The sequence below is a fragment of the Pseudonaja textilis genome, chromosome 5 (genome assembly GCF_049901715.1).
Source record: "Pseudonaja textilis isolate UNSWEBS1 chromosome 5, rPseTex1.2, whole genome shotgun sequence".
In the NCBI taxonomy this organism is placed as follows: Eukaryota; Metazoa; Chordata; class Lepidosauria; order Squamata; family Elapidae; genus Pseudonaja; species Pseudonaja textilis.
Window position 1 is genome coordinate 41,092,839 of NC_141994.1, and position 20,232 is coordinate 41,113,070.

General features: G+C 39.9%; 1 protein-coding gene across 2 annotated transcripts in view; it reads left to right on the top strand.

Annotated features, from left to right (window-relative positions):
* The window catches only part of PLXNC1 (plexin C1), a 62,583-nt gene that overhangs the window by 21,227 nt on the left and 21,124 nt on the right, over positions 1–20,232 (top strand). For both annotated transcript variants that reach the window (XR_015743845.1, XM_026698628.2), the window contains exons 7-14: positions 4,165–4,240; positions 4,569–4,653; positions 4,758–4,817; positions 5,510–5,646; positions 6,915–7,094; positions 8,264–8,348; positions 11,072–11,278; positions 11,383–11,571. Coding sequence is in view for 1 of the 2 variants with exons in the window: in XM_026698628.2 (XP_026554413.2) it covers positions 4,165–4,240; positions 4,569–4,653; positions 4,758–4,817; positions 5,510–5,646; positions 6,915–7,094; positions 8,264–8,348; positions 11,072–11,278; positions 11,383–11,571 (1,019 nt within the window). In the remaining variant the exon portion in view is untranslated. The remainder of the gene's footprint in view (positions 1–4,164; positions 4,241–4,568; positions 4,654–4,757; positions 4,818–5,509; positions 5,647–6,914; positions 7,095–8,263; positions 8,349–11,071; positions 11,279–11,382; positions 11,572–20,232) is intronic.

The window sequence follows — 20,232 nt, forward strand, 5'->3', positions numbered from 1 at the left end:
GAGGGGGAGAGACTCATCTGCACTATGAAATCTTCCTAAAGAGCCTGTCTCCTCTTAATCAGGCTACTTTTAAGCATAGGATTAGCACTCTACTACTACTAAACCCATGGTAGACTGACAGGCATTCAGGGAAATGGTGTTTCAGCATGGTGTTATAGTTTAGTGAGACTGAATCTCCCACTGCACTGTACATGTCCTACCCCATATCAATATTATCAAGGCTACTTTTAAACCCGTGTTTAATGCTGTGTTTTATCTGTGTCTATCTGTGTTTTAAAAGAAGTTGACTTACAGTTGGGGAGGGGGAAAGAGGCTAGCTGTGCAGCAGGATGGAAGGAAATTCTCAATCTGAGAAAAGTGGAAGGGGTGAGGCAGTTGAAAGAAATGATAGGTGCAGCAGGAGATTGAATGTTGAAACTCATCACTTTATCCTTATCCAATGTTATGCAATGGATACTTTTCTGTCAGCTGTTGACGTTTTGTGGGGAAAAGAGGGAAATAATTCTGGGGAAATCCACCAGTCCCTTTCTTTAATATAATAATAACACGTAAGATGCATAAGAAAGGTCAGCTGTACTTCTAATTTCTCTTTAAGTGTTGAATAACATTTCCAAAAAACAAAGTTGTTAATCCACAAGCAAATCAACCTTCTCATATGCTGTGGAAAATCTGCAGTCCATTTGAATGGCCATTTTATTGTTGGGCTGCTTTGTATTATTCATTGCTATAATTATAGTTTTACTTATGCATTATTTATAAGAGCTTTCTAGCAGAACTAATACACATTTCTTTATGAAACATATTCAACATTCAGCCATACTATGCAGTAGTATTTTTCAATCACTTGCTTTCCTGCATGCATTTTTATTGAAGCAAAATGGACATACATATTTTGTAACTGCCTTCTAAGATCAGTGCAATTATAAGTACATTCATATCCATTAATAAATAATGTCAGCTATAATACTTTCTTTCAAAATTGTGGGGGCATAAATCTATTAGCTTTTAAAATGTATGGGCAAAAACGAATTGCATAATTCTTTTTCTCAATGCTCTTCTACAACCTCAGCTAGATACCAACACTGCATTAACATTGACTGGCAAAGATATTGGGAAATACATAGTAACTCATTTCCTGTGCATATTTTGCCTCATTTTGACTTTCTTTTTCAAAGAGGTTATGAGAAAGGAAGAAAGTATCGAGTTTGGATGTAAAGTTGAATGATGCTATACCACTATATTTTAAGGGTGAAAACATTGCTCATTTGTTTCACCAACAACATAACAATTGTCGATAAATACAAAAAAGCTGGATAGTGGACATGGCAAGAGCTGGAGACAGCAGAGTGGAAGAAAAAGAACTGGGGGTGGAGGAGGGGGTTGTCACAAAATACAACGACCTGCAAATAAAAACAAAATGATTATGACCCAATAATGATGAAAGTCTTCTAATTCCAAGTATTTTATAAATTGATAGCAATTTTCAACCTGCAAAAGAGAGCCAATTTGGTCTAGTGCAGGCATGTCCAATTTGTCATTCACAGGCTGCATGTGGCCCTAGACAGCTAGTAATGGGGCCTAACAAGATTGTAAACTTTTAACATTATTATGTGAGTTTATATATATTAACTATATTATATATTTATATGGTGCAGACAGTTTCTCAATGCAGCCTGTGAAAGCCAAAAGGTTGGATGCTCCTGATGTAGCGGTTAAGGCACCAAGCTGGAAAACAAGAGATTGTGAATTCAAGTCCTGCCTTAGCCATGAAAGCCAGCTGGGTGACTTTCCAGTCACTCTCTCTCTCAGCCCAACTTACTTCACAGGGTTGTTGTGGGGTAAATAGGACATGGAAAGTGTGTTGGATATGTTTGCCACCTTGAATTATTTGTAATGGGGCTCAACACAAGAAAAATTATTACATTATGGGAATGCTTTAGATCTGTAGTGGAGATATTACACTGATTTTGTAAATACGCTGTATGGAAACAGAAATCATGCTGGAAAAAATGACTGTATAAGATCAGTGGTTCAACCAAGAACAATTATCACTTTCCTGAGATAAATAGCATAAACAGAAGAGATGTCCTAGAGATAGAACTCAGGAGACTTTGCTTCTCCAGAAAGTGTTTTCTTGTAATTTAAGTATATTAGAAGTGAGACAATATTTTTCTAGAATTTCCTAGAAGATACTATTTCAATATATTTGGAGGATGATTGTGGTCTTGGGTATCTGGAGAAATTATAGTAATTATTATGGCCTTATTCTTCATGCACACCTCTAGAAATATGTATATGTACTGAGTTTCAACAACTTTACTTAAAAGAAAAGGGTACCTCTTTGGCAGACAAATTTTGAACCTTTGTTACAGAGAGATGTGGTTGGGTAGATATTGCATGGGAATAGAAGATGTGGTTGATAAAACTGAAAGAAATGAAAGATCCATTTTGCCTTCACATAACCACACCCTGTGAATGCAAGTTTAAGGAAGTTGCTTTAAATATTCAGCATTCTGCAAAAATAAAATCTGATCTGCTGAATACAATCTTGTGGTGATACAGTTAGAGCAATTTTAATTAATATTAATCAAATCTTTTTAGTAAAGGAAGTTGTAGAAGACTGAAAACAAATCTATTAGCTTCAGCATGTATAGCAGATGTAAAAGAATTGCAGATATATGCATAATTAGTTGCTCTGTAAATCCATTTGCAGTTTCTTTCTTCTATATATTCTTTATATAAGTATATGTATACTACTTGTACTGTATTCAAATAGAGACTTCTAAGTCGATGTTCCTATTGGTTAGTTAATGCAACGAAACAATTGGTTAATAACATCAGTATCGGATTGGCTGCCTAAAACGGCAGGAAGTTTAAATAAATGCCATTGGTTGCGAGCCGCGAGCAGCCGCTATAAAAAGGGCTGCCGCGGCTCGACTGCAGTTGAAGTTACTGGTTGCTATTAAAGAGCTGAATTCAACTCCGGTCTTCTAGTCTATTTTACTGGCGACAGAACACTACTTACTAGGAAAAGTCATAAAACCTCCTGGCTCCCATAGAGTTCTATTAGATTACTATTTCTCAACCTTTTGAAGATGTATGGACTTCAAATCCCAGAATTCCCCATCCAGTATTCTGGAACTGAAGTCCACACATCTTCAAGCTGCTAAAATTGAGAAAACTATTTTAGATCTTCCACCCATAATCCTCCCACAACTCTTTGGGACAGTTATTCCAGAAAAAAAAAATACTCTCAGCTAATTTCAATTCATATGCAGAAAATGGCAAGCCTCTTATCTTCCCTAAATAGCTGAAATATACTAGAAATAACTTGTCAAGATGAAAGCCCTGATTGCATAAGAAATGCAGATCCTTTAGCTTAAGAAACTAAAATTTTAAAGGAAACAGAATGACTGAAAATTGGGTCTTAAGTGGCATTCAGTCAGCCCTGGGAAAGAACTCCAGCTAGAACAAAATACAAGATGGAGTTCTGCTACTCTGTTTCAAAAAAGCACCCCAATAGGGGGATTTTCCTGCTCCTCGGAGTTTGATTTTTCCAGGCCCTGATAGTCTTTGGTCATTATCTACATGGACAAGTTAGATTTAATTGATGGATTAAATTTCAGTTTTTCTTTAACTCTTTCATATCTGAACCTTTGGGATAGGATTTCTTCCCACTCATTTAACGTAAGCAGTCTTAAAAGTTTTGCTCATAGAAGCAAGTTCATAGTCCCAGAAATTATATTAATGGTATTGCAAAGATAATGGATGCGGAAATGGGTGAGATCCATATACCCTATGCAATTGTACCATAACTTGAGCTTCTGTGCAAAGTAATCTAACTGTAATATTCAAGAAACATAGAACATCATTTTATTGAGACTGTTAATTCAATGTGACATATAAAACAATATGAGGTGCGATCTATTTAGAGGTTTGTTGTTGAAGACATTTCATATTTTTTTTAGTACTGTATATCACTTGTTGTAAGCCTTTCAGGCATCCAGTCCTGACTGAAAAATAGGCTGTAAATAATATAGAGTACAAAAGCAACCACAATATAAAGGAAACCTATAGCTCTATATTTAAATCAGTTGTTTTTAAGTTATTCATTATACACAGATTTGCAGTTAATAATACAAGTGTTTTTTTCTCATTTTTCAGTTCAAGTGTCATTCATCTCAGGAACTTGGAATTTATCAGAAATATTTGAATTTGACATCTGTTCTTTATCAAAAACGTAAGATTTGTTTACCAAATTTGTTTTGTATGGATTTATAATATTCCACTTATCATTTAAGAATTAGAAATGTAAACAGTTCTTAAATGTAAAACAAAGTATAGTCAAGCTTGTTACTGATAAATATCATATGATATCATCAATATCAAATATTTAATATTTATGACATGTAAATATCATAAATAGGACCTAGCCACTAGCCATTGTTCACACTTTTGCTGATTCTCTCTTTGCTAATTGCTACATATTCTGTTTTTAATATATATATATATATATATATATATATATATATATATATATATATATATATATATATATATATAAATAGGTGCTCAAAATGTGATCATCCGCACTGCACCTGGAATGCTAGAGAAGAAAAATGTGTTACCTCTTCTATGACTTGTGCCAAAAAAGTAAGATGTTTTGATTTTATAGAATTATAAAAATCATTTAATGAAATTTGTTCCCTTAAGTGATTTTTTTTAAATTGATTTGTTTTTATTGATTTATTTTTCAGATTGATTGTAGTAGAACTATCAATGCATTAAACAAAAAAGATCATTCAGCAACATCAAAGGTCAGCAAAAAAAATTGAAACTGATATATTAGAACTTAAAGGAAAATATGTATTTTATATCTTACACTGGAGATGGACTTCTTTGTTAAGATTACCCAGAAACCCAGTTAAGCATGGCCAATGGAAAATAATCCTGAGAATTATCAACGACATCTGGAAAGTTACACGTTCTCTATCCCTTAACTTCTTGGCATGGATCTGTCTTTGGAGATAGGCAGACTCTCTCCTTACTGACCGCTTAATGTGGCTGTTTTATGAGAAGTAAACTACTAATACATATTTATATATTTTGAAGCTGGCTTTGTACATTTACCAGATGTAACAGAATAAGGACACAACCTGGTTTGCATATAAACTAACTTAATTCTCTCACCTCTGTGCAGACCTTGATTTCAGTGAAAAAGGGTAACTTTAAAAAATTTATATTCTCTATCTATCTATCTAGTTTTGTTATCTATCTTTTGAATATATCTGCTATAATTAATACTCCTCATCCAGCTGGCTGTATTGGCTAAGCAGGGACTTGAACTCATGGCATCTTGCTTTCTAATTTGATCCTTAACCACTAGACCAAATTAGCTGCCAAACCATTAATATCAAAAGAATGTTAAAGGTATTTATAAATGCACAATTCTGTTACTTTAAAAAAATTGTCTGGATATGTTAACATACATTTATTTTGTTTCCAACAGCCTATTAAAATTATTTCCATTGAACCAAACTACATGTCAACATTAGGTAAACCTGAAGTGCTAGTCATAGGAGAAAACTTTACAAAATCAAATTTTTTGATGGAGATAACTGGAACCAGCAGCTGCCAACAAGATGTGTGAGTCAAAATAACAGCATATTGATTTATCTTAAAACCATCTGCACTGGTGATTGTACTATATAATCAGATAGTGTCTACCTAAGAAACATAGATTTACAGCTCTTATACATGGAAATTGAAACTGTTCTTTTGTCATGTTAACTCCCAAAGTGGAATTTTGCTAGTAATTAGGAAGTACAGTCCATTAGTGTATCTCTTTCTCATTCTCTGTGAAATATTGGACTGAATTTGTCTGAAACACACATATGAAGACATAAAGATATGAGCAAAATTAATTGTAAATATAGGGTAAATGAAATATAGAGTTAAATATGGATGGCATCAGACTCCTAGTAGTTATTCATATTTTCCATAGTCATCCTTAGAATTTACTGTATACCTCATCCACATTTTCAGTATGAAAAAGAGACAAGATATAAGAATGACCAAAGAAACTGTATATTCTGGGATTATTTGTTCAACAGTAAAGGGGGAAATGTTGATTGCCAAGAGTATCTCCTGAAGGTTGCTGATTGCTCACTGTAGGTGATTTATTGAGTAATACCTCCTGAGTAAGCAGAGACTGTACAAGGAATAGCAATCCTTTCCAAGGAGAAATACACTGAGGAAGTAAACAAGGATAGTTTATGAGAAATTGCCAATAAAAAAGAAACAAAGAAAGGACAAAAGTCTCTGGAGAAGCTAATTCTCTGAGGGACTGTTTATTCAGCTGTGAAAAGTAACAAGACAATATCCGAAAGAGTTACTGATTACAAGCAATGCATACTGAGAGCTGATAGTTGTCCATTATACTGTAGTTGATTAGATGGCCTGTTCCTGCTAAGCAAGCAATGACAGGAGGTAGTTAGATTCCAAGAAGCACTCTGAGTTAAGCAACAAAGAGAGCAAACATTAGTGTGCTGATGGAGTTTACAAATCTATTATATCTTCATTCTAAGTGAACAGTATTTAGATAAGAGAATAAAATTTTATCAGATCAAGCAAAGGAAATGCTAGCTGAAAGAGGAAGCAACTCTCCATAAGAAAGATAATAATAGAAAGAAGTGAATGGGAGTGTCAACAAGAATTAAGAACTGTAGACAATATTTTATACTAAGAAACAGTCTTGAGGCCCATGGAGGTGAAGGGGAGGTTCTAAGCCTTTAAGGAAAAGATAGAAGATAATGCAGAAGAGGTGAAAGAGTTTTAAAAAGAGTTCAGGCAGAAGGAATATTCAGTGAGAGTAATGATGCATTAAAAAGGGACACTATTTTCTTTTTCCTTAGGGGATATGTTACTAAAGTGTTAAATGACACACACATGAAATTCTGTTTACCACCAAGTCGTAAAGAAGTCAAGAGCGCATGCATAAAGGAAAACGGATTTGAATGTTCTGCCTCTCTTCCACTATATTACGTCTCTTTTCCATCATGCGCTAAAATCCTTCCAAATACTACTTGGATGAGGTAATATTTAATTTGTACTATCATAAAAGATTACACCACCTGAAAGTTATAGTCTAATCTAAGCATTGTTATTGAAAGTAGATCATTTTAGTTTATAGACCTTTGTCACTCTCCCTTTACAACTTTCCTTTAATACAGATAATCAGAGTTGGAAGGGACCTTGTAGGTCATCTAGTCCAACCTCCCGCCCAAGCGGGAGACCAGGTTATTATTCCTCTACCATACCAAAGGAGCAAGTAGGTGAAAATACTAGAATGAACTTTTCTGTACCACTAACATTGCTACAGAAACCTCTCTTCCTCACCACTTTTTTTCCTCATAAACAGGAAACATTTTTATGTTTCTTTTAGCAGATTCTTTCAGTGTAAAACTACAAGTTACTAGAACACTTTGGTAGCATAGCAAATTCACATAACTCTGATATATATATGAAAAACAATTATGTAATCAAATCCTAACATAATCTAAGGAGAAAGTAACCTAAGAAATGCATTTTGAGCCTTTTATATTTTGTGGTATCTTATGCATATTTTAATAATACATTTTAAATGCTTCTTTCTGTAATGCACTGAATACATATATATTTAAATTCACTTTTTGGAAACATAATTATATATGGCAGGAATTGTGTTACAAGCTCAATTTTATTGTGTAGATACTTCCAATGTTGACAATATCTAAGGCCATAGCTAGCAATTTGCCTGAAACAGCCTGCCTTATGCAGTGCCATAAGAGAAGATAATTGAATAGCAATAGCAATTAGACTTATATACCACCTCACAGTGCTTTTACAGCCCTCTCTAAGCAGTTTACAGAGTCAGCATATTGCCCCCAACAATCTGGGTCCTCATTTTAGCCGACCTTGGAAGGATGGAAGGCTGAGTCAACCTTGAGCCTGGTGAAACCAAACTGCCAAACTGCTGGCAGCCAGTGATCAGTAGAAGTAGCCTGCAGTACTACATTCTAACCACTGCACCACTGTGGCTCTTAATCAGAAATGAAATCAGAAATGTGTAGATTGCCTGATTATTTGAAATTAAAATTTGAAATTCTGAGTTAATGTACTTTGTGTTCAACTCTGAAAATTCGATTGTGTGATTTTTTTTATTTTTTTATTAAGAAATTTCTGTTTTAACATTATTTTTTTATTGTTTTCCCCCCTCCCCCAGTGGAGGTCGCAAGATGACTATACATGGGAAATATCTGAATATCACAGATGAAGTTATTTTAAGTGATTTCTCACAAACCATAATGGTAGGTACTGTATATGCTGTCTTTTCTCCAAGTGTCCCTGCCTTTAAATGAATTAAAATGAATATTGTGCCCAAATGTATTGATAGTGCTTGTAAAGAATTTAGATTTATAAGTCCACTCACTCAACATATGAGTCTGCATGTTGAACAATTAAAATTAATAATAAAAATATGAACAGAAAACAGGAAAAAAAATCATACCAGAGGCAACATGGATATTAATATCCACAATCCTCTAAAAAATAGGTTCTCTAACTATCCTACCCAATGTCTGAGAAAAAGCCAGTCTTATAGAAGGCCAATAGATCAGAGCCATTCAAATTTCCAGGATTTATGCTTTCCACAAGGCAGACAAGGTAGATCTCATCAGATGACATTATTTGATTGAGGGGACCTATCATATGCTCACTCTGTGGGATGGGCGGAAATAATTGGATAAAGATGGTTCCCTCATGTAACCCAGATTGTTATGAGAGGTTTTATAGATGATAACATGAACTTTGAATTACACCAGGAAACCTACTGGGAGTCAATATAGCTTGGACAGTAGTGGGTACACAGATGTGACCATGTAGTTCTTAAGGAAGTCACATGTTGCACAGCAGTAATGTTGCAGTAATCCAAAAAGGTGTTTATCGGACACAAATGTTTGAGCTCGACTTCCCAATCCAGGCAATTTTCAGATGATATTGTGCAAGAGCCCTCCTAGCCATGCATACCACATACCTTTTGAACAGGATCCAATAATCTTGGACTATCTCCAAGTTGTACACTAGTTCTAATTTGGGCTGTGCAATATTCTGGTGGGACAGAAGTTCCCTGAGGATGGGAACTCCACCCTCCAGCACAAGGGTGAAAGCTCAGAAGATTAAAACTCTGGTCCTAGTGACCAACCCAGATTGGATCCTGCAATATTCTCCTGTATTATATTTGCCTTCATTTGTGAGTGCAACCCCATTCAGAACCAATGTGAAAAATTACCAGCTTGGGAATCCTAAAGCCCACAGTTAGTCACTCCTGCTAGAATGGAACCTAAGCCTATTTATTCCCCGTCCAAATTTCTACAGCCTTCAGACACTGAGAAAGAAATTTGAGAGCATCCTTCATTGGTTGATGTTGAGAGGTGCAGTTGAGTTATCATCAACATATTGATAAAAACACTCAGCTATACCTCTCAACCCCTGGCTGACTAAGCATAATGATGATACCTGACCTTGTGCCATTGGATAACTACAGATCAGTGGCTCCCTAAAAATGTAAAATAGGAGTGGAGAGAAACAGTGGGATCCTGTAAAACAGAGCTTATCAACACCAACTGGAACCAATTCTGGAGAAAGGAAACTCTTATGCCCTGAGCCAGTCCAGAATGATGCTATGGACAATATTACCTGAAGCTGGTGAGAAATCAAGGAAACATCTAGATTTCTTTACTCTGACATTAATACTGTATTTAAAGCCAGAGTCTGTATGATAAAATTTGGAAAGAGCAGTTTCAGGCTGTTTCAGAGTGCTGCCAAGCTGCTGGTAACCTATATTTGCATGTAAATAGGTAAAGAGTAAAATGTATTTATCTAATGTGTCTAAATGAAAGTTTAATTGAGTGTATAAACTCTAACAATAACAATACTATTTAAACAAATTTATTAAGATCTATAAATAAAAATAAAAATGCAAAAAATTAAATAAAATATATTTAAAAAAAATAAAAATACAAGCCACAAAAAAGAAAAATAAACAAACAGAAGAAGTAACTTTGTCCTTCATCAGTGGATTGGAATAACTTAACCGTTTCTCTGGCTGGGTAGGCATGGCTGGTTGGTCATGTGACTGGGTGGGTGACATCACACCCAGCCCCGCCTCCTGACCAGTCATCTTAAAGACCGGTAGTATTCAGCCGGCTGGCTCCACCCCACCCATTTTTCAGCCAGTATTTTGGTCAGATTTTTGGGCTGTTTTCAGGCCATTTTGGGGGCCAAAAAACAACCTGGAAAATGGCCTGAAAATGACTGAAAAATGGCCCAAATGGCCTGGAAAATGCCTTAAAACAGGCAGAAAAACAGCCAACAACAGACCGAAAAACAAAAAAAACAGGCCATTTGGGGGGCATTTTGGGGCTGTTTTCAGGCCATTTTTCAGGCTGAAAATGTCCCGGAAAACATCCTGGAAAATGCCCTGAAAATGTCTGAAAAATGGTCCAGAGAACAGCCTGGAAAACAGGCCGAAAAACAAGCGGGGACAGAGCCAGCCAATTGTACGATTTGCCCGTTTGCCAAACTGCACAGAATCTTAACCACCGGTTCACCTGAACTGGTGCGAACTGATAGCAGCCCACCTCTGCTCTTCATTCCAGCAAGTAAAAACAATTTTAATAGCTTATCACCATTTCTAAATACAACATCATCTGATTAATGGTTTTGTATTAAAGATCAAATTTGGATATGTATGTATTTGTGAATAATTTAAAACTGTTATGACTCAGTCTAAAAGTTAATTAGGTTGCTAAGGGTTTTTTTTAATATATGTGAATAAACTTATGAATATATATTGTATATAAGCAATATCAAATCTCATTGAATTAAGTGATGTTTAAACATTTGAACTGTGCATAGATCTGCAGCATTTAGCAATAGTGTATGTGTGTGTGTGTGTGTGTATATATATATATATATATATATATTTATATTGCTATAATTTATAATTTTCTCAATACTGCTTTTTTTTTAGCAATTTACTTGCCATAAAAATAGTTTTGAATGCAATTTTACAACCCCAGCTATTAAGATGGAGAAAGGACCTAAGATTATTAACGTTATTCTTAAAGTTGAAAATATTAATATATCTTGCGGTGACTTTCAATATTATCCTGATCCTAAATTTATTCATTATGAACTAATAACTGATTTGGAACCTGACCTGGAATTGAAAATACATGTAAGTTGTGAGCTTTTAAGTTCTTTGATTAAACCTTCTCTTTTAAACAATTTTCATTGTTTGAATTTTACTGCATGATTCATTCTATTTTTTCATTTTTCTAGAAAAAAAAAGACAACTTAAGTCTTTCTAGACATGAACTTGAAGTTTTCATATCTGATAATAATCTGATCAACATAACATTCAACATCCAAAATATTTCCAAAACAGCCACTCGTAGCATAATACACTGTAGAGCTAAACAGGAAAAAAACATTACCAGGAAGATTAATAAGTCAAGCATGAAAGTTTATGTGAGTAAATGTTGACTATATATTTTTTTAGTTTGTTAAGTTTGTATTATTAAATTTTATTCTTACAAATACTACTCTGAGTTTGTAAATCATATCATATTATACTTCAAAATTAGATTTTTCCATATGCTAAATTTTTATGTCTCCTTTCTGAAAACAGTCCTTGACATTATGTACATATAGATAGAATTACACAGCTTTCAATGTGAGTAATGCTTGAATCTAAGCATTTTAGAATCTAAGCATTCATCTAATCTAAAACTCTAAACTGTGCATAGTCAAATCGAAAACAGAAAAGTACTTTGGATCTGATGTGGATGCATGTGCTGTATTTGTCAGCTGCACCTTAGAGAATCTGGAACTCTTCCTGGTTCATCTGAAATATGCACGTTGGCCAGTATGGTCCATGGAAAATACACATTTAGGATTTATGATTTTCAGGGGCTATGCAGCACTGTGGAAGATAAGAAAGATGTGTGACCTGTTTTATGTTCTGCTGACAGATACAGCAAGTGCTTACATTGATTCCAAGGCATTTTTCCTGTTTTGGATTAAATCCTGCACATCTCTAAAATGAAATTATACCTTCTGTTTTTCTCTCAGCGTTGCAGTGTCAATGCAATTTCTCAAACTGGGAAGTGTCTCTAGCATTTTTTTTAATTTGAGTTTTTTGCCACTTGAGAATAATATTTCAGATGCTGCATGAATGCACATTTCACATAGTAATAAATTAATCTTATAGGAGCAGGATTCCATGAGCAAGCAGTTGGAAGCTTTTGCTTCGTTTTTTTACTTAGAACATATTTTTTACATATTCCATACCAATGGAAATAAATTTCAGATCCTTTGTAACTTCAGTGTTGGAAAGTGTTGATTTATTTCTGTCTCAGTTATGGAGTATATGCTGCAGAAAGCTAGGATTATTTATTTATTTTTATTTATTTGATTTGTCAATCGCTTACAAGATAATAGGTATAAGTATAAACATGAGTAAGAATACAGGAAATAGGTATGAATAAATGGGGACAATAGGACAGGGACGGTAGGCATGATGGTGCACTTATGCACGCCCCTTACAGACCTTTTAGGAAATGGGGTGAGGTCAATAGTGGATAGTTTGAGGTTAAAGGAGTGGGGGTTAGAGGATGTAACAACAGAGTCAGGTAGTGCATTCCAGGCATTGACCACTCTGTTGCTGAAGTCGTACTTTCTGCAATTGAGTTTGAAGCGGTTTACATTGAGTTTGTATCTGTTGTGCGCTCTTGTATTGTTGTGGTTGAAGCTGAAGTAGTCATTGACTGGTAGGACATTGTAGCAGATAATTTTGTGTGCTATGCTTAAGTCTAATCGTAGGCAGCGTAGTTCAAGGTTGTCCAAGTCCCAAATCTCAAGCCTGTTGCGAGCAGAGGAGTGTAGTACTCTTCTTGTGAAATACTTCTGGACTCGCTCGATTGTATTAATGTCTGATATGTAGTGCGGATCCCAGACTGATGAACTGTATTCGAGTATTGGTCTGGCAAAAGTTTAGCAATTCGATATTTCCAGAGGAGAAGCTTTGTAAGATTAGATTTACAACTCTTAATGCCTTTTTGGCAATGCTGTTACACTGAGCTCTGGTGCTTAGGTCATTTGATATGAGAACTCCAAGGTCCTTGACAGAGTGAGGATCATCAACAAGGTCATATCCGCCTAGTTTGTATTTGGTGTACTGATTTTTTTTACCAATATGTAGGGACAGAGCATTTATGGGTCAATATTTGGAGTTGCCAGATTTTTGACCATTCTAACACGTAATCAAGGCTGCTTTGAAGGATAGTAGCATTGTCGGTGGTGTTGAATAGTTTTACGTCATCTGCAAAGAGGACACAGTTGCTTATAAGGTGATCACAAAGGTCATTTATATAGAGTATAAAGAGTGTGGGTCCTAGAACACTGCCTTGGGGGACACCACTGTTAACTGGAGCAGGGTTTGATGTAGCACTCCCTATTTTTACTATTTGTTGCCTGTTTGACAGGAATGCAGTAATCCACTTATGGAGGGATCCGGAAATGTCATAAGAGTTTAGTTTTAACAGTAGTTTGTCATGGACCACTGAATCAAAAACTTTGCAGAAGTCTATGTAAATTGCATCTATAGTGTTGTAGAGCGATGGTAAGGAAGAGGCATGAGACCAGAGCGTATAACTAACAAGGCTTTATTGCGGGGAATAAAGGGTTGTCGCGTCTGCTTGCTAACTTGCAGACTAGCGGGCGACAACGGGCTGGCTCTGCCCGACAGCCGGCTTATATAGCCGACTGTCAAACGGAGCCAACCAATGGGAGCGGCTGGTGCTCCCGCTCAAACAGCGGACCTGGTTGGGAACCCCCACCAGTTCCACGGACATAACACTCCTTTCCCCCAGCTGGGAACACGCATAGTCCTGCAGGTAAGCCGGCTGTCTCCGCTGGCGACCAGAGCGTCATAGTTCGGGTGGACTGTTGGCTAGTGACAAGTCCAGGCCTTCGGAACGAGCCTCGACGGTTGTCGGGGCATGGGCTTGCCCAGGCACGGTGTCTTGCGACGCCGGCGAGTCCTCTTGCTCGGGCTGACCCGAGCGAGTCTCGTGGTCCGGTTGGCAAACTGGAATGCTCGGCTGCTGAGTCGGTGACCCTGGCCGGGAACTTGGGCTCTCCAGTAGACCTTCCTGTTCGCCGGGGAAAACCGGGTCCCACAGGGAGCTTCCATCTGGCACCGGCAGGGAGACGTTGGCGCTGGCAGGCCGGGTTGGATTGGTATCAGTCGCACGCCGCCTTCTGAGTTGGTCCACGTGCCTTCGCCACAGGCGTCCATCTTCCAGGAGGACCCTGTAGGACCTTGGACCTGTGACTGACACGATTTGACCTGGCACCCACAAAGGATCCCCTGCATAGTTCCTGGCGTACACCAGGTCTTGCAAGGCAAAGTCTCTAACCAGGCTGTCAGACCCTAAGGGGGTGTCCGGGCAGTAATGGGGGTGTAGCCTGTCCAGGGTGGTTCTAAGGCGTCTCCCCATTAACAGTTCAGCGGGAGATTTGTTAGTGGTGGTGCAGGGCGTCGTGTGTTGGCTAAGCAGGAAACGAGACAGTTTAGAGTGCCAGTCTACCTGGCCAAACCTGGCGAGCACTTCCTTGGCTGACCTTACCGCTCTCTCTGCCATCCCGTTGCTAGCGGGGTGAAAGGGAGCTGTAAGGACATGTCTGATGCCCAAATTAGCCACGTACATACTGAACTCACATGACGTGAACTGCGGGCCATTGTCGGACACCAGCGTGTCTGGAAGTCCATGGGTGACAAACAAACGTGTCAGGGCTTTGACAACTGCTTGGGTGGTGGTCGTGGGAAGCAAGGCCACGTCAATCCACTTGGAGTAGGAATCCACGACCACCAAGAAAGTCTTGCCATGCACTGGTCCAGCCAGGTCGATGTGCAGGCGAGACCAAGGGGCACTAGCACTTTCCCACCTGGTGGGCGTGGCGGCAGGCGGGGCAGCCCTGGTTTCTTGGCAGGGTTGGCAAGAGCTTACCCAGTCGGCGATTTGAGCATCCATGCCGGGCCACCAAACGTAGCTGCGGGCCAACGCCTTCATCCTTACGATGCCCGGATGGCCCTCGTGAAGCACCTTCAGGATGGGTACTCGAAGGGTGGCTGGGATGACTACTCTTGTGCCCCACAATAGACATCCCTGTAGCCTCGACAGTTCCTGCTGGCGGGTTTTAAAGGGAACAAAGTCAAATGTACATTGAGTTTCCGGCCACCCCCTTCCCACCCAGTCCAGAACCTGGGCGATTATTCTATCTTTTTTGGAGTGTGCCGCGATGTCTTCGGCTGTCACTGGAAGTTTGAGTTCGTTGACCTCAAAGATGGCGTGAATTGGTGCAGGGTCCTCGACTGGGACTGGCAGGGGGCAGCGACTAAGGGCATCGGCATGACTCAAGTTCTTGCCAGGACGATGCACCAACTTGAATGAGTAGGCGGCCAGAAACAAAGTCCATCTGGTCATTCTGGGTGAAAGTACCTGTGGGGTTTGCTTGTCTCCAGATAAAAGTCCTAGGAGAGGTTTATGGTCAGTCACAAGTTCAAAATGGTGGCCAAACAAGAATTTGTGGAACTTCTTAACTGCAGCCACCGCAGCCAGGGCCTCTTTATCGATTTGGCTGTAGTTCCTCTCTGCCGAGGAAAAAGTCCTAGAAAAGAAGGCAATTGGTGCCTCGGAACCGTTGGGGAGTCTGTGGCTTAGGACAGCCCCAATCCCGAAAGGGGATGCGTCAGCAGCCAGGACCAGAGGAAGGCGTTGATCGAACTGGACTAAAACCGCTTCCGATGTGAGTAATGATTTAACTGATCTGAAAGCGTGGGCTTCCTTGGGTCCCCAATGCCAGGGTGAGTCTTTATCTAAGAGTCTATGTAGGGGTTCAGCGACTGATGCTTTGTGCAGGAGGAATGAGGCGTAAAAGTTTAGAAGCCCCAGAAAGGCTTGTAGTTCGGTCTTGTTGGTTGGTGTGGGTGCCTCGTGGATGGCCTTCACCTTGGATTCGATTGGGTGGATGCTGGAGGCGTCTATCCTATAACCCAGAAAGTCCACCTGCCTAGTGGCGATGGCGCACTTCTCCCTTTTAAGTTTGAGGCCATGCTGCCTAAACTTCTCTAGCACTGTCCTGACCCTCTGAATGAGTTGAGGTTGGCTTGTGGCTGAGACTAAGATGTCATCGAAATACGGAACAACTCCTGGGAGACCTTGGAGGATCCGTTCCATGAGTGACTGGAAAATACCCGGGGCCACACTGACCCCGAATTGGAGGCGCTTACATTTGATTGAGTGACTATGGTTTGTAATTCAGCTGTCTGATCATCAACAGGGAACTGTTGGTATGCCTGGGACATATCTAACTTGGCGAAAATGGTACCGGGTTCGAATGTGTGTAAGAGGTGCTGAATAACCGGGACGGGGTATGCGCTGACCTGTAAGTAACGGTTGAGCGTGGTTTTATAGTCTGCGCAGATTCTTAAACTGCCATCTTTCTTGAGTGGGGTGACTATGGGGGTCTCCCATTTGGCGAAATCAGTAGGTTCTAACACCCCTTGTTTAAGTAGTTTGTCTAATTCTGCGTCCAATTTAGGACGGATGGCGAAAGGCACCCTGCGTGGCTTAAGGCGGAGAGGAATTGCCTGGGGATCTACGGAAAATGAAATGGGGGTGCCCGAATAGCAACCCAGTTCGTTGCTAAATACGTCAGAAAAATCAGAAAATAATGTATCTACGTCAGAAGTTGAGACAGCATGGATCCCAGTTACACTAAGGCCCAGGGAAGGAAACCAATCAAGTCCCAACAGGCTGGGGAGGGCACCGTTAACAACCACTAAAGGCAAATGGCCTTTAAAGGCTTGGAATTGAACGAGGAACTTGCCTTTCCCGAGGACAGGAATGTTCTTGCCCTGGTAGTCCCGCAGTGTCAGGTGGCATCTTTGGAGCTGTTTCCTTGACAGTCTGGGCTGGATCTTCTTCAGAGTATCCCAGGAGATGATTGAGAGCACAGATCCTGTGTCTACCTCCATCCTGCAGGGTTTACCTTCTAGGAAAACAGAAATTTTAATTTTATCGGGGGTTTGGGAAGTGTGGTTAGCGTGGTAGCAGGTATAGCAGTCCTCCACTTGCCTTTGGGAAATAGGCGGTGGTGGAGGTCTTTGAGGCAAGGAGCGCCCTGCTTGGCATACTCTAGCGAGGTGGCCCTTCTTTTGGCAGTTCAGGCAGATGGCGTTTCTAAATCTGCAGGATGCCCTAGAGTGGGAGCCTCTGCAGGTTAGGCACAAGGGTGGTTGTTTGAAGTTGTTTGTCTGTCCCGCTCCTACCTGTGAAGGCTTCTGATGTTTAAGGTGGTTAATATCTGACGAGTCTGTGGGGTCTTCTTCACTGAGCACTTCTTCAGAATGGACGGTTGGACTGCTGGGCTTTGATGGAGTGCCCTGAATCTCAGCTGCTGACTGGGCAGAGAGCTCAGCAGCCAGGGCTTCCTCCATGGCTAGGGCCAGATTCAAGTCCTTTTTTGCCAGCAGACGTCTTTGGAGTCTCAGGTCTCTAACCCCACAGACGATCTGGTCCAGCAACATGTCTTCCAGATATTCTTTGAAACCGCACTGCAAGGCAGCTGTTCTCAGGGCAGCCATGTATTCGTTGATCGACTCCCCCTCTGCCTGCTTCCTGATTCTGAAGGCATACCTTCTAGCGATTTGGGATGGTTTTGGCGCGTAGTGATTGGAGAGTATTTCTTGTAACTCATCCCATGGGACACTTCTGATGGCACGTGGTGCGACTAACGCTGTAGCGGTGTCAAAAACGGCGGCCCCACAATAGCTGAGGAAATAAGACTTCTTTCTGTGTTCCGCAGCGTCAGCTAACCCGATGGCATCGAGGAAATGGCTGAAGTGATTCTTGTAGGAGTCCCACGTTTCCTCATTCGGTCCGAATGGCGGGAATGGCGGATTAGCATTCATCGTGGAAAGTGTCGGGTTCGTCTTCTTCTATCGTCTTTGAAATCGCGCTCTTAAAAGAGCACAGGCTGTGACTGTCTCTCTGGGTTACGAAGCTGTTTTTGAATTTCGCGCTCTTAGTGAGCGTTGGCGGCCGCGGTTACGGTGCCGGCGACTCGTTTCAGTGACTGCGGCTCTAGTAATGGTGGTTTGAATTTCGCACTCTTTGTGAGCGTTGCGCGGCTGCGGCTACAGCGCTCGTGACTTCCACTCTCAGTGATTCACAGCTCTTTGAATAGACGCGTCTGGCTAGCCTTCGACCATCCCACCCTCATCGCCAGTGTTGTAGAGCGATGGTAAGGAAGAGGCATGAGACCAGAGCGTATAACTAACAAGGCTTTATTGTGGGGAATAAAGGGTTGTCGCGTCTGCTTGCTAACTTGCAGACTAGCGGGCGACAACGGGCTGGCTCTGCCCGACAGCCGGCTTATATAGCCGACTGTCAAACGGAGCCAACCAATGGGAGCGGCTGGTGCTCCCGCTCAAACAGCGGACCTGGTTGGGAACCCCCACCAGTTCCACGGACATAACATATAGCTTTACCCTGGTCAAGTAGAGTAGTCCATATGTTTTTGCAGTGTAGGAGTTGAAGATTATAGGACAATTTTTTCCTGAAACCAAATTGTTTTCTGGAGAGTAGGTTGTTTGACTCTAAGTGGAGAATGATGAATTGGTTAATGATTGATTCCATGACTTTGCATGTGACACAACACAGTGAGATTGGTCTGTAGTTTTCAACCAGGCTGGGATCACCTTTTTTGAAGATAGGGATGACTGTAGCTAAGGACCATAGGTTTGGGAAGGAGCTGGTTCTGAATGATATCTCATATATAATGTTTAGGAGTTCCGCTATGGCAGAGGAGAGCTTTTTTAAGAAGTATGCACAGGGCCAATAGATAGGGATGGTTTTAGGTTATGTAGTGCCTTTTCTACGTTATCTTCTGTAAATTCAATATGTAGTAGGTCATTACAGTTAGTTGTGGTACTACTAGGAAATGTGGGGCATGAACCATTGTTGTTTACAAAGACTGAACTGAGGAATGTGTTGAAGAGATTGGCCTTAACAGCTTGATTGTTGCAGTCTTTCCCATTTGGTCCTTTTAGAGATGGGATGGTTCATGAGTCTTTAAGTCTGGTATTAACAACATTGTAGAAGGCGCGGGTGGATTTTGTACATAGGACGTTTTTCTCTTGCTTGCAGTTGTAATTTGTGCATTCTGCCTTTATCTGTCGGCATAGGGTGTTGTATTGGTTTTTAAAGTTTGGTACGTAGCCAGTTTTGTTTTTACACCATAGCAATCTTTTTTTTTTGATTGAAGTTTCCTTATTGTTATGGGTAATTTGTTTTTTTTTACTTTTGGGGGTTACTAATGGTACATATAGTTTAATGACTCTTTCAAGTTCAAACAAGAATGCATTATAATGGTCTTCTGTAGTATTACAGCTAGAGAACAGAATGTCCCAATCAAGAGATGATAGGTCAGCATCTATGAGATCATAGTTGGCTTTTTTGAAGTTGTATTTGGGGATCCATCATTATGATCCTCCTTGTGCGGGCGTAAATTGAGACAAAAGTCAATCATACTGCGGTCACTGTTTGAAAAGTGTTCTTGTATTTGTAGGCCATATATTGAGTTTGAGCTGTTGCAGAAGATAAGGTTGAGGCAGTTATTGAATCTAGTATTGTTAGTTACTAATTAATCCAGTCCCAGTATAGTAACAGCATTGTATCGGGTTGCATGTATGGGTTCAGATGTACATTCATTTAGGGACCAATTTATAAGAGGAAGATTGAAGTTACCAAGGAAAATAAGAGGTGAGGGCAAGAGGCAGCGCACGTTAACAGTGAAGTTAGCTTGTTTACATGAACTATGTCATAATCCAGGGCTCTGTAGCATAGTAAGAAGCGGATTGTGGTATTTAAGGACAGTTCACAGACAATGGTCTCTGGAAGAGCAAGTTCCTGTGTAATTTGGATCTTTTTTAGATTTAGGGATTTTTTGTAGAAGATAGCAACTCCACCTCCTCTACGAATTTCGTGATCTGACCAATAAACGTTATATTCGCTGTCTGTGATAATGGAGTCTGGAAAAGATGCATTTAACCATGTCTCACAG